Raw genomic sequence first — 22,667 nt, 5'->3', positions numbered from 1 at the left:
CTCAGAGTCCCATACAGCAGTGACAGTTTGTCTGGTTTGATCCTGGCTGTGGCTGTCTGCCCGGAGGAGATGATGCTGAAGCCATACAGATTTGTGACCCCAGGTGAAAAATACCAATGAAATTATAGCAGCTGTTTGGAACAGGCTGATAGGCCTTTCCCAAATAGAGGAGAGTCTGTCTTAATTAGAAAAGTTCAGAAGACTTATTTGCTGTCACAGGCCAAGCATGCCAAAATGACATTGGGTTTTGGGAACTGACCACGTTGAGGATTGTAGCATTGGATGCTTAAAGCAGAAAGCTGTATTTAAGCCTGTGGTTGCCTGAAGTTAGATCTCTCTTCCTTCCTCAATGGTCAGGGTTTTGGGGGGGGGGAACCTGTGCAAACCTCCCCCTTCTCACACTCAATCCGGTGCCTGCCTTTGCATTAGCAGAGCTGTTGCTTGTGGCGCAGTCGAGTGTTCCCGGGCACGTTGGAGGCACAGCACCTAGTGCTATGTCGGTAAAGCAGCTACTTCATGTCTTGGATAGTCACGGTCCGTTATGTTCTCTTCAAACTATCAAAGCCCTGCTGGTCCCCCACCTCCCCAAAACACACACACACCTCGGCTGGCGGTGAGTGGGCTTTGCTGGAGGGGAGAGCTGATGTGGAGACAGCGTGGCTACCAAGTTATTTACTTTTCATGGAGCAGTTAAAAGACCCCTATAGCTTTTTTTTTTTTTTTTTTTTTTTTTTTTTTTCTGGCAGAAGTGTGCCTTTTGAAAAATAAACAGTTAACGTGTCAGACATCTATCCTTCAACTTGGCAAGAGGGGAGGTGAAGGAGTCATCACTTCTCACCTTGTCAACATTGGCAACGTTGTTTTTTTAATACTAAAAAATTCAAGGAAAGCAGCTTGCATGGGCCAATTCTGTGTATTTTTAAGGAACGCCAGCAACATGGTCAGACCGTGGGATTTGGGGTGACTTGCATGCGGTGGGGTCCTGCCAGAGGACAGGCAGCCCTTGCTGTCTGTACCAGTCCTTGCTCAGGAAAACAGGCAGGTTGTGCAGGTGTCCATGCGAGGTCTAATTCAGCCTTACACTTCCTAGCTTGCATTTGTGATAGATACAACCTTCAGACGTTTGATCAATATTGTGAATGCTCCAAATTTTGAAAAAGGATATATCTGGATTTTTGTTTGGCCTGTTACAAGTATAGGGGCAGCATGCAAAATTTTGGATTTCCATTCAGAGCATAAATTTCCACAGACATTGGGAGCATTTAGATGAAGGAGGTTCTCTCTATAGTGGGTAGTGTGTAAAAAAACAAAACAAAAAAAAACCCCCAACAAACAAAAAAACCACAACAATTTTTTTAGTAGTTGTCTCTTAATGCCTACAGTGTCTAACACAAAAGACCTGCCAAATTTTACACTTGCTGCGAATAGCTTCATTATTTAAGAGTGTGGATAAAAATATATTAATCCAGTTTGAAATTGATGTCAAACATTAAAACTCTGTGGTAGAGACAGTAGTAAGAGAAGGGAGCGGTGGGGGTGTAAGCGAAGAGCTGCCGGAGGAGTGGGAGTTGTAAAATGTGACAGCGTAAGAAATCTGAGCACCGTGCCTGCATGACTTCAGCTAAAATTAACTGTCCAAGCTTCACAGGCCAGCGTATATATCATCATTTAACTGTAGATGCCTTGAGAAGGAAGAGCAAGCTGGACTCGAGCAGTATACGTTCATGTTAAATATGCCAATAAGTAGTATGACCTTTCAGGTCCCTGCTCGCGGGAGAAGTAAATTTTCCTGTGACCATTATAAAACAGTAAGCGGCTCTTGGCTTCTTGATAACGGCAGCGGTGCTGCTGAACAGTAACTAACGTCGGCCTCAGAAGTTTTTTGGTTGCTTTTTTTTTTTTCTCCCCCTTCCCTTTTTCTCCTCCCCTTTTCTTCTGCAGCTTGCACCTTCTTAAGATTGTCTGTGGTTTCTCTTCGGAGTAGAAATGTATCACCTTTGCAGATAAGCCCTTTTCTCTTGCTGTTCATGTGTGATAGTAGATGTAAATGGGTTTATTTCATGTATGAGAACTGTGATATTTGAAAATAATTTGGTGTGCGCTTTAGGTAACTTTTTAGAAAACGCTTATAAAAAAAATAGTACATTTGCTTCTCTTGTTCTTTGAGGTCAATTATATTTTGTTGACATGAGATCAGATCAGTTGATTTGCCGTGGCCAGATATGATTTGGAATGGGTTTTGCTGATCAGCTCAGCAAACTAAACTCTATTTCACTTTTGGATATGCAAAGAAACTGATGCAGGTGTGAATGTAATCTCATTTCCATTCAGGACTTAAAATGTTTTGCAAGGGGGAATAAGAGAGCGGCCACCTGCTTGGCTTAGTGTGTGGTTCCAGCTTGAAGGGGATTTGTACATGGCAAACATGTATAATGGGAGCATTGAGAGCAGAGCTTGCCGGATACCAGCACAATTGCTGGCTTTGCTTCACCTTCTAGCTGGTGTGTAGGAAAATGTTGCTTTGGTATGAAATATTTACCCCCTGCATAGGCAGGGCCTGTCAGTAACGGGGTTCAGAAACTGTACAATTGGGGGGGAAAAAATCTCTTTTCTTTTATATTAAATGTAGTAAATTATTCAGTAGGGTAAGAGTAAGGAAGGTGCCGGCTAGGCAATTTGAAGTGTATTACTTGTTTAGCATCCACCAAAGATTTGCTTTACACAAACTCGGAGGCAGCAGTGCCTGCCCTGAAGCGTGGACGATCTGAGGCTCTATTACTGGAAGGGCTTGCAAGCGTGCTAAAACCTTCACACGTGGCTGTGTGTGCTGTGAGTCAGCCCATTGCTTTGGAATAGTAGTCACAGGCATGAGAATAGCTCTCCGCAGCCGGGAATAAGGCTTTAAAGAGAGAGAAATAAATAGCCCCGGTGGTGGTTGTTTAAATTACCCGTTTCTCTATTTAACTTTCGAAGGGTAGTTAATGTACATAAGTGTCCAGTAAAGTGTAACGTTCAGCAGAATACCTCCCACCAACTGACTAATAATTTAAAGCTGTTCCAACAAACACTTGCACATGTGAGTAGAATAAATAATTTAGTTTAGTTGCACTTAATAAATAATAAAAAAGCATAGTTAACCTCTGTCTCCCCAGAGAAGTGGGAACCAAAACCTGAGTTGGTTACAGCTGCATTCCCAATAGTTCATGATAACTGGAAAGTTCCAGCACTTGAGATAATTGGTAGTATTTTACTGGCATCATATTAGATGCTAATTAGTAGCTAATTATTGTGACAACTATTTTTAGGGGACTGCAAATGTATGGATTCCTTTCAGGAAGGTAATTTTACCGTCTCAGCTGCCTCTCAGAAGGAGTCCACCTGCAATCCGGACCATCATCACCTCAAGACTTGGAGTTTCTGATGGTTTCCTCCCTTCTTGCCAGTACTGGTGCCAGAGCACTGGCAGGATGGAGTAAACGAGTCCCCAGGCTCCCATCCTCACTGCCAGGGTGCTTCCAGTATCTCGGAGCGGAGAGGGGACGGGTGTAACCTAAGGCTGACGTGTCTGCGCCGGCCTAACCGTTCAGTGCCTACCCCCTGTGTCCACCTCTCACTCTGAGCTGGGGATCGCTGGGGACTCATGGGCACCCCGAAGGGCAGCGTATTTATGCTTCATATTATACTCTCTGCATACCTTTAGCTGTATCCTTAAAGAAAAGGAGCAGGCAGAACTCTTCCCTCAAAGCCCACTAATACCTTTTATTTAACACGGAGAAATGTGGGCACACAGTATCTCTTCTGTGCCCTGCTTTTTCAGCATCTTTTTTTCTCTTCCAAGAACTTACATGGGGGAAAAAACCCCAAACAGTCTTTTGGATAGCAGCACAAAGCTTCACTCATTCTAGAAGAGCCATTACTGGATGATGTAATGGGATTTGTGTCACAGTGCAGATGTACAGATACAGACTTCTTATGGGATTTAGGAAGTGCATGGCGGTGCAAGTAAGGCCCCAAATTGTAAGAAATCTCGGAAAAAATGTCTGTGACAAATGCTGTTAAACTTGTTTGTGTTTTGTTGGGTTTTTTTCTTTACATTTGCTTCTTAGTTGTCCTTTTGCCAGTAACTCAGCAAAATATCAGAGATGCTTCTGAGGGATGAATTTTTCAGCTAAACCTTTGGCTGTAGCTATTTACCTCTGGGTTTGCAGTGTGATATCTGTTAATAAGATCATTGTGTAGCGTGGATCAGCATGAGACTGCAATTAATGTTACCAGTCAAAAATTGTGATTTCCTGACTCTGCATGTGTAAACCCCATTACATTGGGCAGCAATGAGTATCTGATGGACTTTCCTCCCCGCATAGCACTGTAACAACTGCAGGCATTCCCATTAGGATCCTCTCAATATGTTGTGTCTATTTTTAGGTTTCGGGAGTTGTTTTTTTTCCCCTGTGAGCTTCAGTAGGCAGTGTGGTTTGGTCAGCAGCAACATAGGCGTTGTGTTGTAACGGGTGTTGTGGTGGAGTTCATTGGTGTGACTAACCCTGCTATTCAATGATGAGAAAAGCTTTGCTCTGCTCTAATTATGCTACATGATGTAAAAAAGATACTCTTTGGCTGGTACCAAATTCACGAGAGCCTGATTCATGATAATTATTGGAAGAAAACAATCAGAGTCTGATTAGTTTGGAACTGACATGGTGAGGGAGGGAAAGAAAGGGTTGAAAATGTACTTGGACATTTATTATAATTAGATTTTTTTGGTGGAAATGAGTAATAAGGAAGAGGTTCAGGCATTTTTTCTGCTTGCTTGCATAGAAGAGGGAAATTCTTTTCAAGTAGTTTTGTGTGAACCTTTTCATTTCATAACAAGTGTATTTCAGAATGGGCAAAATGGCAAAAAACATTGGGTAGTTCTTTCCTTCCCATTGGGAACTGAATTCCATTTAAAGGAGATCCTGGAGTACATGGTAGTACCTGGCACCTTGATCTAATTGCAGCTCCACGGATGTACTGGGTCTCCTTTATGATCGCTAAAGGGTCTTCCGGGATTCATTGCTCTCATGACTTTATTCACGCTCTGTTTCCTGGGTTTGACTGACTATGGGAACAGAGGAATATCGTCCTACAGATGCTGTGTTTGGCCAGCAGATCAGGAAGAACCTGCCCATCAGCATGTCTGAGAACCCGGGTGTCAGCCTGTTGCCTCCAAAATGGTATCTGTAGAAAGGAATACTGTGGTTTGAGATGCCAACTTCAGACTGTTAGGGCTAGCTAGGCAAGCTCTAGTTTATTTGGCTTTTTGGTTGATTTTTCCAAGGTTAAAAAGACTGTATGAATTACTTTTAAGTGGACAGAAGCGTCAGGGTTTTTGCTTTCTACTGGTCAGTATGTTCCCCAGCCCTCCCCAAGTGCTTAGTGGTAGCTGTGCATGCGAAAGGCACCTTTTCTGCTGATTCAGCGTTCAAATCTGGTGCAGGTGGCCCGAGGTGTGCTCTGGGTGTGAGAGATGGGGTCTCTTAGTACGGTCAGAAATGTTACTCGAGACTCAGAGAGGAGAAAGTGCAGAAGTCTCCTAGCCGCAAAGTAAGAATTCTCTGCCCTTCAGACCTCTCTCATCTGAAACGTGCTTTAAACAAGCAGGTATAATGCTGAGGAAAGGAGAGGGGGCAGAAACCCCACTGAATTTCGAAATGCAGTGTTCTTGCTGATGGAAGACTTCAGGCCTTTTGCTTTACAGACCACTTTCAAAAGCTTTAGAATTTGGGGGTTTTTGCTCAAAACCTTGCTACTTTGTGCAATAGTGTGTTAGCTATGACTCATAGTGTACTGAATATTTCCAAAATCAATATTTACCTGTAATGCCCTTCATTCAAACCTGATGGAATCAATCTTTACTTGTAACACATTTCAAATCTGATGGATTGGGTGGGGGGGGAGGGGAGAGAAGGAAAAAATCTTTCACATTTGTTTTTAATTTCTTTCCAGATAATTGGATTCCTAAGATCATAGACTACAGGGGGAAAAAAGCTACCAAACAGCTGAGTCCGCCTTTAACAAAAGCCAGAACTTAGACCCGAGTTAAACATTAAACTGACTGGTCTCAGGCACAAAGACCTGCTTATGGTGATAATGCCCAAATCGTGGTGTTCGCTTGATTTTTGTTAACTAAAATAATGAAGCTGGCTCCAGTGATTTTCATGCTGTGTGAAATCGCTGAGAAGTTTTAAAAGCCCATACTGGTATATGTAATAAGTCAGTATCTGTTTGGTTGTAGTGGGTCAAATATTTCATATCGCAAGATTTTGTACTTTTTAATTAGGTTCAGCTTATTTTCATGTGAATATTCAAACATGTGACTTTGTAACCTGCTTGCTGAAAATACCTGAGGAACACTCAAAATTCATGTGCAGAGATAGGCATTTATGAATGGAAAGTTTCTCAGCAGTGTTTTCCTGGTTCTTTTATTATTGTTTTCCCAATTATTTGTCTGTTTTTGAACACTTGAAAACACTATGTGCTTTGAAACGTTTTTCATGTGTCTAGAAATAGCAACCATTGTACACTTATATTTTTTCACTTGTTTGTATGGAAAAGGAAAAGCAACATTAGGAATCATATTTGTGTAGTACATTACAAAGACTTGCAACAAACAGGTTTTGAAAAGCTCCTGGAAAGTTTCCATAATTAGCTTAATATATGCCATAAAAATGAGCAGTGACCATAAAGAGCTACTGTGATATGCTTGGGTAATACCGCAGCCATAGGAATGCTTCAGAGCTTGTAAATATATAGCCCAGTCAGTTTAAAAAAAAAAAAAAAAAAATTGCACGTTATGATATTGCAAAATAATGTGGTATATTAAAGTTTTTAAAAGAGAAGCACGGATTTATTATAAGTCTATCTGCATTTTCCTGCAAAAGGCTTTCCTGATCAACTATTTGAACGAAGTAATATTCCACACCCTTAAATACCCCAGAAACAGATATTTTCTCCATACTGGTATGCATTATTGATGCATTTAATGGAATATTTTACAATGAGCATAAAAGCTCTGCTTGCAATTCGGATACCAAACACAGACATTGACTTCAGCACACAAAGTAGGAGTTACAAGAATAATTTGCCAACAGAGGGAGTTTCTTTATCTGTTGTTGGAGACAGTGAATCAGACAGCAGGTATTTGGGGTTGTCTCCTTTACCAGGAGGATTTGTTATGGGAATTTCTTTGATGCAGTTCTGTTTATTTATAGGGTATGAATATAAGGTCTAGTGTTTTTTTGCAGGAATTAGCGCAGTAGGAAACAGCTATGAAATAGCAGTTTTGCAATGCCAGCTATGCATTCTCACACTGTTAGTTGACTTAAAAATCAATCCTAACCGGCCCTCAAGGTCTTGCTGATGCTGTCATTTCAGGCTCTGCCAGAAGGGGTCTGCTCTGCCTCTCCTCTGTTCTGTGTTGTCTTAACTCTAGGGCTGATCCATTTGTTTGATTGCACGATGATCTGCATCATGGAAATGAGCCAGGCTGGAACTGATGCGTCAAAGTATAATCTTGTATTTGCTGAAAGTTGTTCTGTGATAAACACAGCCCTCCCATTAAAAGAAACTTAGTTATTGTGTTTGATAAGCTGCTTGTCAGCTAAATCACAGTAACGGTGTAGGGGTGCGTGTGGACCCTCGCGCTTGTGAAGTAAGTAGTTTTCAACCTGTTTCCTGATATGTCTTTACTTGTAGATAAGCAAGCTAGAACCGTGTGGCAGAAAAATAGGTGAAGTCAATCCTAGTTCCTTGAAGTCATTGGATCTTTAAAAATATCTTCCTGTTATGGAAAATGTTTTCTTGTAAAAGGAGCTAAGGAACACAATGTCTGGTTTGTGCAAAGTGTGGGGTTTTTTTTTCCTTTTTCTTTTTTAGGTCAGCTAGGGAAATCACTCTTGTGTAGTCAGCATTTATTTCATTGAGATGTTTTTCATTGAGATGTTTTTCAGCTCTGTTTTTTTCACGGAGGTGTTCCAGCGTGTTTTTCTGTTCAAGTCCGTGACGCTGTTGGCATAGGAAATGCACATCCCGCTGCTCTGAAGATGGAAGTAGAGGATAAATGATGGAAAATAGGGACATGTGTTTCAGATTTTGAGTGATTTGTTCATTGCTGCTACTAGTAGTGTTTTACAGAGTGAAGGCTTTATAACCAAAATAACTCTAGTCAAAATATCTGTTCTTCATTTTATCATATTAACGTTGAATCAGCAAGTGCAAGAGGAGCATGAAATTACAATCCTTGTATTATTTCCAGGTTCCTCCGTCCCCTGTGGCAAATACTTGACTCCTAGACTTGGGAGTTGGCTCTTGACTCCTATGAAAGAGGACGTAAGCCTTGTATTTTCAATGCGATGCTGAAGATGCTTCTGAAATTAGTACCCATGTAGCTTGGTGATATTAGTCAGTAATTTAAAGGATCTGCATTGATATACAATGATATATGGGGGGTTGCATAGCTGAGGAGCGGGGTGGTGGAGGGGGAATGGCTTTAAACCCATGTTTTATTTCAACAATGTTTTGCTAGCAGACAGAATCTGATTTTAGTGGCCATCGTTTACATCTGCTTCCTTAAGGCTGGGGATAGGAAACTTCATAGCCCAGTGATCACAGCCCTGAGGGCTAGGACCCCTCTCCTTGTCCTCTTTTCTTTCTAACTATCAGTTGGTGTGGAAAAAAGCAGTAGTTCCTGGGCAATGCACAGGGAGAGCTTTCCCTGGGCTGCTGGGGACTGAATACTGTTGTGCAGACATTTCCCTCCAGGTCAGTGATTCACCCACTTGTGTGAGGTGTTCGTCACCAGCATAGAGCTTTGATTTAAAAAAACAACGAAAAGCCCCCAGTACATGGTGATTTATAGGGACTGTGGAGGATTGGTATGGGTCGTGCTCTAGAAAGCACATTGAATCTACTCCTGCTTACTGATAGACTGCATTGGGATGAATGTATTTCTAATATACTTCACGCTCTTGAGAGTAGGGGTAAACCTTAATATTTGTCTGGGTATTTAAAAGGTAAAATCCCGATATTTAGTTGTTTTTACTTTACTTCTTTGGAATAGAAATAGATCATATAAAAAAGTCTTCCCTTAAATTTTGTCCTATAAGAAGAACAAGAAGCGTTATTTAATTCATAAGCAGAAATTCCTAATCGAGTATTTTTTCTTCTTTTTGATAATCTAGCATGAAAAGATTTTATAAGTTTTCTGGTGATCTTGGATAAGTTGTGCTAGCATGTGGTGAGCCGCACTTAATGCAAACTAAAGAGAGATTTTGATTGCTTTGTTTGCTTAGTTTCCAGATAATACATTTTAAAATAAATCCCAACAGTTAGAAGTTTGCATGAGATATTAAAATCAATTTAATAGGCCTGTTTAATCTGTGAGATGGAATTTATTAGAATTGGTAGATTTTTAAAACCTTTAAAGTCTTGTTGGGTAATATGACAAAGGAGTTTCCTCAAAATGAACTTGCTATATGGCTAATGTCTACCAGAATTGGTTCTTGGAAAAGAATCTTTAAAATTTCTCTATAACAGATATAGAGAAGAAATGTCAAAGGGAAAATGCAAAAAAATACTTGGGTGGAAATTGAAATCTCTTCTATGCACTTGTTACTGCCGTAGAACAGTTAATTGACCGCCTGATGATCCATTCAAGCTGTAACATGTTCAAGAGTTTACTATCGTCTTCTGCGAGCTTTGATGTCAGATTTCTGAATAGGAAAAGCCATACTATAGTAAGCTGAATACTTGATCTGCGCAATGCCTTGAATTTTAATGTTGTTGACTTGTTTCAAAGAGCAAAAAAGCAGTGATCTTAAATCAGCCTCTCGGATACTGAGAGAAACAAAGAACTCTCATTTTTGAGGTTGATGATGTAACTAATAATTTCTTTTTGTTTATCTTTCTCCTAACAGATTTATACAGATTGGGCTAATCACTATCTCGCAAAATCTGGTCACAAGAGATTGATAAAGGATCTACAGCAAGATGTGACTGATGGAGTTTTATTAGCTGAAATAATCCAGGTTGTAGGTGAGTGACTTTCTCTTTGTACCAGGTATCCACCAACTCGCTCAGAAATTCACTGTCTTTATCTTCTGCATAAACACAGGGGGAGGGAATCCATCAAACTGCATGGAATTACATAGATAATTTTTCCTTCAGAGACTTTGCTAATTAATTCGATAAAGCCTTGTCTTAAAGCATAGTGGAAAAATATTTGATGTTGCTGATAAGATCTCCTGACACAGCAATATCATTCCCCACAGCTGAATGTTAAAAAAGCAACTGATGAGGGATTTTTTTCTGCTAGGATGCTGTTAGCCTTCACTATCTCTATTTCTGATACCTTTTGGGGATTGGTTTGAACATAATTCACAGTGATACTGGCCTACTGTGTTGAACCTCCTGCTCTCAGTTGGATTTGGAAAATCCATATATGCAGCTAGGAAAGGAGAAGGGGTATAATTTTTATGTGGCAGAAAAAAGAACTCTTTCATAATGAGTTCTCAGATGAGGAAAATCATTTATCATTAGGACAAATCTCAAATATAGGCTTAGTTCTACAAAGCCTTTAGTTCCCTCAGTTTGCACTAATATTCGTAGATAATGAAGGTTCTAAACAATTTTCTCCATTGGCCCCATGTAAAGCTACAAACTCTCCCTCTTCCCTCGGGCCTGGATCCTTCATTAGTTCCTTCAGAGGCTCATCCATCTGGTACTTGGGACGCCACAAAACACAGGCATGGGCCAATGGAGATTGATGGAATCGGAAAGCCTGCTAATGGGAGTTAGGACAACTATTGTTAGAAGCAAACTGCCAGATTTGAGATGCAAATTAAGACAGCAATGAAGTAACAAGACATCAGTCCGTGCGTATTTATACGTGTTTAGATGCTGTAAACGAGCTAGTTCCTTGATTTAAGGTGCAAATCTGCAAGCCCTGTTCTCGGATGAAATTGCAAGGCATCATTCCAAAGATTCCACTGGAGCTGCACTGGCATACATCAAAAAAGATTTTGTCTCTCTGTTGTAGAGCAACGTAATATTTCAGTAGCATCCTACAGACCCGCCATGCAGCTACAGATGTATAAAAACAGGCCATGAATCGATTGGTATTGACAGGTATTCACTATGAACAACACTTCATCCTATATCTATTTCCTTATGTGTGTTTAAATGGAAAAAAAATCTGGAAACGCAGAACAGTTAGGTGTTGATTCCTTTCACACGTACCTGGCTACCCTGTGTTAACGCTCTTGTAGAAAACTTCTGTGTGAGAACACACGTTTAAGAATACGACCATCGAAATACGAACCTGGTTGTACCAGATATTTAAATGTAGTTGTTTGAGAATTGACTTCTGAAAACTCTTATGAAATTAAATTACTCCCTCTAAAACATGCAGAAATAATAGTGCTTACTGTATTTTGCTTTGGTTCGCCTTTGCATTTTTTTGAGCCATTCCTAGAGCTGCCTTTTGGCTAACATTTAAGATTAGGTCTGCAAGCTTTCAAAAGTTAAAGTACAAGGTGAAGGATTTCATTTTCAGAGAATGTTTCCCATGTGAAAGAAAGTTCATACTTAAACATTCTCAGTTTAATCCTCCAAATGAAAGTGAAGAAAAAGTCATTTGTATCTGCTGTGTATGGCCTCAGGCACGCTGCATCTCATTGTCCCAAAGATGGTGATAACTTTCACACCTAGAAGCAGCTTTAACTGTAGCCGGGGAAAATACAAGCTTTTTTCTAACAAACAAGACTGCATACTAAGAAGGTTTCTATATGCAGTGTAGGAGAGGTTTTTCTTTTTTATGCTATGTGTAAAAGCAGCCATGAAGATCCTGTCTCTTTTTTCTTATGTGCCTGGAGATTATCCACAGTCATCAAAATTGATTCAGGTTTAAGTATTAGTGATACAATTTGTCTTCTGTTCACCATCTGAGATTTACATCACAGATGTTGAATCTTGAGATACTACTTGGTAGCCAAAACTGGAAAAAGAATAAATGTGTGGTTTTGGTTTTGTTTTGTTTTGTTTTTCTTAATGCAGACTCTGTAACAGTTAATGATTATACAGAGACAGTGATCGCAATCCTTTCAGCTTACCTTTCTTAAGTGACATAGCTGTATATTTAGGGAAAAGAAATTTAAAGTTAGTAAGAACTAGGTAGTTCTTTCATCTTAGCATCCAAATGAGGAGCAAATCTAAAAAGACATGAAACCAAACATCACTGCATTTGACTTAAGAGGATATAATCTTCAGACTTCAAAACTGCTTATGATAATATAGAAGCGTTATATGATGACAGTTTTTTTCGATTTGCAAGACAATTAAAATGCATTCATAGCATTCTGGTTTATTTCAGTTCAAAATTTATGAGCCTATAAAAGAATACGTGAGTAATATGTGCCTTAGTAATGCCATATAAACATAGTAGCTATATTTAAATTCATGAATTCATGAATGCAGATATACTGGGCCTGTGCGTGCTCTGAAATCGGTAATATATCAAATTGTCAGTTGGTTCCCTGTGAGAACCTTCAATTTTCAAGACTTAAAATCGATGCTAAAATTAAACTTTAACCCAGTCTGATAGGACTTTTCCTACTGGTGCCTACAATATTTTGTGGAATATTTTCATTGATCAGATACAACCAAAGTCAGGTCAGACACAAAAGCTGCGGCTTTATAAATAGGGATGCAGACATTGTGTTAGCATTAAATACTTATTCAGCTAAATAAAAGTAGTTTTAGTAAGAAGTAAAATGTGCACATCAATGTTGTGCTGGGCAATCAGTACACTGTTACAGGAGGTGATGGGCACGTTGTTTAGTGTAGATGCTTTGGATATGCCAGGATAGCCTATCATATAGTTGTATCTTGTAACTTGTGTTCTGATTGAAATTAATTGCACTGACTTAAACAGAACAGATCTTTGCTTTAATTTTAAAAGTCATTTGCGATTACTCCATTTAACTATTCCAGTTCAAATTCGTACTGTGACATCTCAGTATAGCTTTTTTCTGCTGTCATGAATATTGTACTATTACATTTGCAGGGGAAGGTTACAGGTTTATATTTCAAACCAGAATCCTGGGATCAAGCCTAGCAGTACTCTGTAGTGATAACTCCTATCATGTTTTGGGCGGGACTTTACACAAAGGTTCATTTTACTAATATTTGAGTGGCTGTTAAGTTAAAAGCTGCAGGTGACAATTCCTACACAAATGTAGGAATTATATTGAGCAATATTCATTCATACGTTCAAGAAGAAGTTATCTAATGTCCAAGGGTATGCCTAAAGTACTGAATAATGCAGAATAGCTGCTAAGGTTGTAACTGCCCATGCACTTCATTATTATGAAGTGCATGGACTTAATTTTTGTATGGATGGTTTAACCAGCGCACTTGATGGAATGTCATTTCCTGAAGATTTTTTTCACCAGGAATCCATAGAATTCTTTGCAACTTTTTACGCCAGAGTTTCCTTTTCACTTGTGTTTTCATACAATTTTGGCTTGCAGTTTCATAATATGCCTCTTGTCAAATACATAAACCCAAATATTCTTTTAGGTACCATTTTCCAAGCTTTGATTCAGATCCAGCTAAAGAAAGCACAATGTCACTCATTGCTACTTTCGTTACAGAGCACAGCTGGTTTCTCCTGTCTGCCTTAGTACACCCCTCAATGGGAAAAGTTTGCAAACACTTAAAAGCATTTGAACCAAATTCACTGTATTCACAGTGGGGGAAAAAAAAAGTGAGGGGGGAAGCTCTTTGGACTTGCAGTCACTTTGGGAAAAATCCTCTGCATTTCACATTCGTGGTTGTGAATTTACGTCTTGCTCGAGACTGAGATAGAATTGCTGATGTAGTATTCCTTCGTGGCAAATAGAAACAGTAGCTGTGAGATGCCCATTTATCTCAGCCATAAAACTGTGCTTTCGCAGCTGTGAAATTGGACACATTTCCAAGATCCCCTAGCATTCAGTGACTTGTGCTGTGAACTGTACCGTCACGCTGCCCACACCACCACGTTGTTATCTCTTTCACTGCTATCTCTTTCTTTCCAACCATCTCCACAAGACAAGCAACTTACCTCACACCTGCTGCAAGCACTGTTCCTTGGAGCTAGGTGGAAGGGTCAAAGGTAGGGTCCAGCTTATGGCCAAGGAATGGGAGCATCAAAACAATTGCCTGGTGAATTAGGCAGATTCCTGCAAAGTGCCAGATATGCCTCTGGGCTGCTTTGATGCATCTCCCCAGCCTAGGTTGAATCTCTGAGGTCTTACCCTGCTGGGTTCAATAGAGAGGTATGAGTTCAAGTTCAGCCTATCTGCCAGTTTGCTCCACCACCAGCTTTTCTGGTTCTTCTCTATTCCACCTGCTTTTCATAGCACTTGCACCAGCAGGGAAGGGATGATAATTGCATTAATCTAGTGAAAGGAGTAACCAAGAGCCATAGGTGAGTTGGGAGTGGATTAAAAGGTGGAAAGGTAGGGCATAAACCTGCCCAGGGAAAGGTAGTTGCTGAGGGGTAAGCAGAAATAGCACCTGATGGACCAGAAACTCCAGTTCTTGTTATTCTTCTGGTTCCCACCAACTATTTCTGGTCATCTACATCCTAAATCACCTGTGGTAGAAAAGGCCAACAGCATAAAACGAAGTGATGAGTAATTGGGAACTGATGAAGAATCATCAACTGGTGGACAAAAAACTGCAGGTTCACAAGTGGGAGGCAAAATTGCCTTGGTTTAACATAGCTTTTGAGAGGAAGTAAAAGCAACTGTTTAAAAACAAAAAAAAAAAAAAAAAAAAAGAAGAGCTAAAAAAAAAAAGTTGTAATGAAATAAAGAAGCTACAAATCAGCTGAAGCTGATAAGTGGAGTACAAGAATAGCTGATGACATCTTTTCTATCTGCAAGCTGATAGAAAGGTATGAGGACAAAAGGACTAATTTCTAAGTGAGAATAGTAATATAACCACAGTGTAAAAAAGGAAGGGGATAAAGAGGTAACATCCCAAATAGTTGGTGTGTTTGATGTAAATTTCTCCTGACAGGAAAAAATTAAGGTGGCATTCATTTACGTCTTCATTTGCCCTTAATTTTCCCATGTTATAGAATGGTGTATTTGTTAGTTTATGGGGTTAACCTTTAGTGTACAGCTCTAGAACCCATCTTGTACTCCAAGACTGTAGCAACACCCACGAAGTGTAGAAGTAAAAGTGTTGAGTAAATATTTTGGTTCTACATTTGCATAGTAAAAAAGACTCAGAAAAAGTCAAATACTATATTGCAGCAGAATCTTGGAAACAAGTTACTAACAGTTTAGGCAGTTTCTAGTAGGTGAGTCTAGGTAGTTTGTGTACAAGAGCTTAAAAAGAGCCAGGTAATAAGCTTTATGGTTTGCTAACATTGGTTTTAAATACATCGTGTAACAATTTGGAAGTTCTAGAGGAGTAGGGAAAAACCTACTATTTTTTAAGGAAGATAAACCAAATGGCTTGTGTAGAGAGATACCTCTAATAACCTGTGTCCCAAACAAGAGAAAGCTCATTCAGAAGTTCATTAGTCTCCTTGCAAGTAATAATTATGAACGGTGCAAATTTATAGGAATATAGCTATCAATTTTTTAAAGTATTATAAATTTAGTTGATAAAGATACTGCATGATACTAAACTGAGAGATAGTAAATATTAAAAGAAGGATGCACAGGATTTGTAAATGGCATTTAAAGAAATAATTTTTGTTTCTGTATGAGCAAATCTGAGATTGCATTCCTGAAAGAAATGCATGCTCTTTATCTGTAGAGGCTGATAGACCACTCTGGGGAACAGTACAGTGGATTTAGCTGCAATCTTTTTCAGATTAGCATCAATTCTTAAATGCATTCCTGTGGCAGAAAGGTGTGCTGTGACACTTGGATGTGTAAGAAAGGGGAATACCAAGCAAGAGTGAAGTTATATTACTTCTTTCTTTGTCATTGTTATGACTGCTAATGGAATATTGTGCCAAATTTGATACTCCTAACTGAAGAAAGACATGAAATGAGGTGGAGTTTTGGCTGATGTCCTGAGAATATGGGACTGGTAGAAAATACAGTTTTTAATGTAAGAATCGATGGGAGGCAAATCTGTTCGATTCATCGAATGGGATGTGGACGCGTACCTTTATTACAGTGAAAAAACTGTGGGAAACCGAACTTTGATTATAACTGGTTCTTCAGTCTAGCACACAAGTCATTTCAGGGTCCAAGTCTGAAATGCGAAACTGAGCAAACTAAGACTCTAAGGCAAACATTTAACCACCTCAACAACTTAATTGTTTCACTTGGGACTTTAAAGATTGAAACTATATCTTTTTCTGCAAGTTGCATTGTATGTAAGCCATGGACAAGAAGCTTGAAAAGTAGTCTTGTGGTTTGTGCTTTAAGAAAAAAATAATTTAAAAAAATTAGAGTTATTGATCATAAATTTCCCATCTAGATTTAAAATATTTATTCACTCTACGAGCAAATCAATTGACATGCAACCATCTATACTTATGTAGCGTTCACTTTTCCACCCAGCAGTGATTCAGTTTCCAGAGTTTAAATCTCTTTTGTAGTTTAAAGGAGTTACCCGTCATTGTACAAGATGTTGCCAGACCAGTTGTTTTCTGCCCCCAGCTGTCTCTGGAGGCATGACCCACTAGAAAACTCCAGCTGCTTTTTTTTTGATGGGTCTCAGTGTTTCACACATTCACTTTGACTGGACAACTACAATCTGAAACCCCTTTATTTAGCTAGCAGCAAGTGCTCTGGAAATAATTGGAATAAACATCCTCGGTATAGTTTTTTGCTTTATCTCCTCTTTTTTGCTTTTCAGCAAATGAAAAGATTGAAGACATCAATGGCTGCCCAAAAAATAGGTCTCAAATGGTAAGTAGTAAAGAGGTCTGTTGTTTGTGTGTACATGGTTGAGTATCGAGTGAGAGTGTGTGACTTCATTGTCTGAGTCTTTTAATAACAATTTGTAATTAGTTTTTCACAGTAGTGAGAGCAAAGGTATAATCTGAAAAATATTAATATTACAGTTCTTGCCCCATTGTACTCCACAGTAGTTGAATTAGGCCTTATCATTTATCACATACTTACAATCACTATTATTCTTACATTGGTATTTTATATTTCTGTAATATCACATAGTTAAACAGGAATGTATAAAAATAAAATTTTGTTCCACTATATAGACAGTAGTATTGCAAAAGCAGAATTAGATATTTATTTTAAAGTTGAATTAAAAAGTTCCTATATCCTTTGAAAAGGAACAAAATAAATGAGTAAAACACACTAAATGAAAAAAATTCAAACTGCAAACTTCAAGACGTTTTATTTTATGCAGCTTGGTTTTGACTGATAAGTTTTAATTTGTAAAAGAAGTTGTTTTCTATCTTGCTTGTACATAATATTGAAAACTGAAGAACCAAAAATCAGTGCAGTGAATTTAAAAGCATATAGTACCTCAAGAATACATCTGCTATGAGTATTGGTGAAGCTAATATTATAGGCAGAACTGTAGTGAGAATGCAAATAATAACAAACTGATTTTTAAAATGCATCCTAGGAGTGTTTAAAATTTATGATCTTTTAAAGAAGGTTATTTCCGTCTGTATCTTGAGAAAAAACTCATTTTACAATATAAATTCTAAAAATCTCCCCTTTGCATTGCAAATGCTTACTCTGGGATACGTGAATATCTGTTGTGTGTGTGAAGCTATTTTAATGTTTTTCGTTTTTCTGACTCTGTTCCCAACTGCCCCTACCTCCACGACTGCAACTTGAGCACAATCACTCACATAGTTAGAGGAAAGATTAAAGATTTGATGAGAGTTTACCATCTTAAGTCAGAAACCACACTGTGTTCTGCTATTCTGTTTTGGTTTTTTGTTGTTTCTTGGAAGTTAGCAGTCTTACTTAAACCCACGGAGCAAGCACTCCATAAAAAGAAAGCCATCTAAAAGATTTATCATTGCTACTTTTTACTGCTTTGAAGAGGTTGGTTGCTATTCTTATCGAAGCCACGGCAGCTGTCTAGAGTATAAATAATTGGGGAAATTTTGACAATTGCTATAATTTAATGTTCCACAAGTGTATCATAAGAACTGAATTTCATTCAGGACTGGAGTCTATAACAAATTCCAGGACATTGTAGCTAAAAGTCACTTTAAGTCATTATTCTCAATGAAGGAACAGTGGTGTTCTGTTGGATAGTCGGGTGCACGCTCTAGGTTGCTTATAGAAGTCAGATCTGGTTATAACCAGAGGCATGCTGGGCACGTGCTGGGTCAGGAATTGTGAAGAGTGCTGGAAGGAAGAGTTTGCTCTGCGCTGCCTCCTCTGAGGCTCTGCTGTTATTCCGGCTGCTCGTTCAGGAGGGTGGAGTGAGTGGGACTGTGCACCCTGCTCACGAGACGTAGTGCATCAGTCAGAGCTAGGCATCACAAGACATTGTGCATCAGTCAGAGCTAGGCATCCCCAGCGGTTTTCCTCACATAAGAAAAACGAGGATTATGCTTATGGTTTGCTTTGATTAAGTGTGTGTGCTTACAAAGCTCTTTATAATCTTACAGTAAAGATAGTAAGGCAAGAATGTAAGTATCTTCACAGAGGTTGTGTTCACGCAATTGCTTGCAGTGTTTAAGGAGACAACCCTTCTCCAGATCTCCTGCGTTCTAGGAAAAATGCATATGTTACAGCGGTGGGTTTTTTGGTTTTTTGTTTGGTTGTTTTTTTTTTTTTTTAAAGATACGGCAGTGTTCATCTTTTGCATTTCAGTGCACTTTCCTCTTAATGCAGTTTACAACCATTCTCCAGAGTGTGGGAACTGGTGTTTGTGTCTGGCACTTCTGGTTCAGAGAGGTGGCAGAGGCAAGGCTATCCAGTCAGTTCAAACACTCAACCAGGTGATGTCTGGTCTTATTTTTTCAAATGAATCTTTCAGGTGTCCATATGTATATTGTAGTGTCTGTAAGGTGGGCATCACAGATGAGTAGATTTGGGGGGGAGGGGGCAGGGAAAGGCGCCGTAAATGAAGATTTAACTTTGCTCATTAAATAGAAATACGACAGAGTTTAGAGGGAAGCCTTCTACCATCATCTTTCTCCCTGTGGCAGTTATCTCACTTGTAGACTGATGATGCCATGAGCAGAGACACGTGTGAGCCGAATTGTGCAGAGCCAGCTCACGTCCAGCCAGATGTATCGGCTTAGAAAGCTGGAGCAAATTGAGCCCATTAAAGGGGGTGTGAAAGCAAGTATATTTGCTTCCATGTGGCACAGTCCTAAGCCAGTAAAGCCCGCCAAACCTTAGAGAGCCAGATCAGGTCTCTTTGCCTTGTTGTTCCCATTGCTACAGTGTTGGAGAGCATCATACAAATTTGCCCAAATTGAGCATTAGAGACAGCTTGGGTCTGTCAGGCTCAAAGCCAGTGCTAATAAGCCTTGTCAAATTAAGTTTGGTACTGCAGAACCGTTTGGGACCATCAGTGCTTATCAACCTAGTCCCACTGCCAGAAATGACATGACAAGGACCCCCACTGGCTCCATGAAAAATCACGTAGGTGAGAACCTATCCCCCCTCGTCATCTTGTCCGGGTTTCTCTGCTGTGGGGAGTATCCCTGTCTTCCTTTGCTCCAGATAAGAGTTGGCTGGCTTTTATATAATGTTACAGACTATTCTACATCTTGTCCTCTGCGTAAGTCCTGTTTCAGGGTTTTTTTTCCAAACCTCTATGGTTTTGTACTGTAGTTATTCCTCTAAACAAAAGCCTGTAATTGTGATGATTAGTTCCAGCTGGCATGCAGAAAATCCTGTGGTTAATAGAAGATGTAGTAGTACGGAGCACAGGCTCTGAGGCCAAGAAGATTTGGAGACCATCACCACAACTGCAGTTAGGTTTTTAGAATGAAGCACAAGAAAATACTGGCATGGTTCTTGAGAACAGGGCAAAGGAGGGTAAAACAAGACTGGTTTCCTCTCCTACGCGCTCCTGAAAAAAAGACTGAGGTCAATAAACCTGGGTAGGGCTATCTCTGCTTATATTGTTTGGTTGTAGAAAAACACAGATCTCTCTCTCTCTTTCAATCTGCCTCTTGTTTTGGGAATGATATTAGAGCTCAACATTTGGCGTCCTGCAGAATCTGGACTATATAGGAGGTACTGATAATGTCCATTCCCTTCTAGGCAGCGTAGATGATTCTTATTGATGTGGGTACCTTTGCAAGTGCTGAATGTTACCTATCATAAAAGGATTCAGAGCACTTATATTTGTAAAATGGTAAAGTAAACAAACAAGAAATAGAGTACTTAAGTGAGCTGTTATATGTTATATATCAAGTCTGGCTGTAATGGCAGTCTGTAGAAATCTTGCTCTATAGGTGCTGCGTTCTGTCTGTGAAAAAATATGTTGTGTAAAATGCTCACAGTTTTTGAAGGAAGTTTCACAGCAATGTTTTAGCACAGTGCGAGAGCTGAGCATTTTATTATCTTGTACATTAATGTATGCTTTTTGCACAGCAGTGCAAAGAGGGAGAGAGAGGGAGGTGGTTGTGTTACCTATTACATGCAAGTGATAAATCATAACAGATGAGATAATGGTAAAGATTAGATGATATAAGAAGGCGGCAAAGGACAAGATGTTGGAAAGATCAGAGCATTAAAGTGGAGAGCGAGGTGAGGAAAGAGAAGATCCATATCAGCTAGACTAGAAGCGACTGGGGAGAGAGCCGAGTAAAGAAAGTTAATTTTTAAAACATGGACTTGAAGACAAAGAAGAGAGGAGGTACTTGCCAGTGAAGGGATATGTTGGCAGACACAGGCAACAGTTGAAACACAACTGAAGATGCGACTGGAAGAAGGGATAGAAGAAGTAGCAGCAAGGTGTCTTATAGGAGAGGTAGGCGGTTTTTCCCACCGTGAATGTAAAGGTAAGAAATACTGAATATGGCAGGGGAAAGATATAAGACATACCTCTATATATATTTAAGAAAAAAGTGTGAGAAAAGACTAATGAGAAAACAATTTTTTTTTTCAAGGTTCAACATTTAAAAAAAAAAAAAAATCACAGATTATGATACTCTAGAAAGAACTGAAATGTTAGGTGTGAAAGTCTGAGAAGTGATGGTGCATTACCCTTGAAGCCTGAAGGAGTGGAGCGGTAGCAAAGCTGTCAGTGCTGAAGGGAAGAGGATGGGGGAACCTGTAGGTGGATAAAGCAGACGCTCATCTTTCCATGCTAAGCCTGGGGAAGTTGTGGGACACCCGAGATGAGAATTTGGAGCAGCAGAATGTAGGCTGAACCAACACCACAGTTCCCTCCTATAAATAGAGTAGGAAATAACTGTGGTTCTCATGTGGGTTTGTGGTTGGGTTTTATTATTTTTCAGGATGATAACTTTGGGTATATAAGTATCTGTGTTATCAAATAACAAAGAGGAGGTATTTATTTTTTTCGTGTGTTGACCAGAAGTTTTTCAAGAATCATCCCTTTCTGATGAAGATACCAAGCTGTACTAGTAAAATAATATGGCTCAGTCTTTCTACTACTGTTTGTCTTGCAAACATAAAGAATCTTGTAGCGCAACATGGGTCAGAGCCTGCATTTCTTCCCAAGGATTTTATGAAAGTCGAGATGAAGGCCATGTTTTCAATATGTTCACTGTCTTTGCAAGGAAACCTTACTCCCGTGATGGCAATTTGACTATTCTAATTTGATCGATTTCTTGTATTCTGAAACTGAGCTGTTCTGTAATGTATGTGACAGTCAAAGAACTTTGTATGAAAGTTTGTATGAAAACTCTCCAGCCTGGTGTAGGGGCCCTGGTTTGAAGTGAGCAGCACTGGGAGTTTTAATTCAGTTGTTAGAGCCGGGTGTCCACTTCCCTCCTCAGTGTGACCCTTGCCAGCTCCATCCCCTTTATGAATCTTTATTTTTTTATTTGGAGAAAAGAGCATGAGATGTTGAAGTCTTCATTACTGGTTGTGTGTATGGCCCATGCTATACATATTTCTGTGTTCTTTTTCTCAAAGAATTGAGATAATAAATGTGAATGCTGGTGTGATATGGCCCATACTTAAAGGGTATAGCTGGGTACACATCAATGAGTTGGTTGGCAGGAATAATATGTGCTGAAACCACCTGTATCACCTGAGCAGCTAATTATGTCTGTGTAATATCCACTAAGTGGGTGAGCTCATGTGTTTTGTATGATTGCTCAAAAAAAAAAAAAAAAAGAATTTAAATATTCTTAGTTACCTGTATTTTTCTCATGGACAATAATTCTATCTTTGCTCTTCAAGAGCAGGCATCCACTTTAATCTGCCCCTCTAAACATTTTGAGCATTTTTGTATACCCGGTGTTGCCTAAACGTTGCCGTAGCTAGCTGCAGTGATTTTGCAAGGCTGCAGCTCCAAACCCCTCCGGGTTGGTGGGGCTGAAGTCTGGTTGATGGGCTGCCATTCCCCAAAGCCGAGGAGGGCTCTGCTGCCTGGGCATGTGCTGCTAATTCAGGGGAGCAGCTCTGCCGGGAAGATCAAAAGCATCACAAGTATTTTTTTTTTTCCCCTCTTGCAAATTCCTGGGA

The 22,667-nt window shown here is 39.5% G+C and overlaps 1 protein-coding gene across 1 annotated transcript in view; it reads left to right on the top strand.

Moving 5' to 3' along the window:
* LOC104079123 (neuron navigator 2-like) overlaps positions 1-22,667 on the top strand; it is a gene marked incomplete at its 3' end in the record, with an annotated part of 51,469 nt that overhangs the window by 5,587 nt on the left and 23,215 nt on the right. The window contains exons 4-5 of the mRNA XM_009581034.1: positions 9,957-10,074; positions 16,912-16,964. Of these exons, the coding sequence (XP_009579329.1) occupies positions 9,957-10,074; positions 16,912-16,964 (171 nt within the window). The remainder of the gene's footprint in view (positions 1-9,956; positions 10,075-16,911; positions 16,965-22,667) is intronic.

Source organism: Fulmarus glacialis, unplaced genomic scaffold (genome assembly GCF_000690835.1).
Source record: "Fulmarus glacialis isolate BGI_N327 unplaced genomic scaffold, ASM69083v1 scaffold9537, whole genome shotgun sequence".
In the NCBI taxonomy this organism is placed as follows: Eukaryota; Metazoa; Chordata; class Aves; order Procellariiformes; family Procellariidae; genus Fulmarus; species Fulmarus glacialis.
Note: the sequence above shows the minus strand (reverse complement) of the source record. Positions and strands in the feature narration are given on the sequence as shown.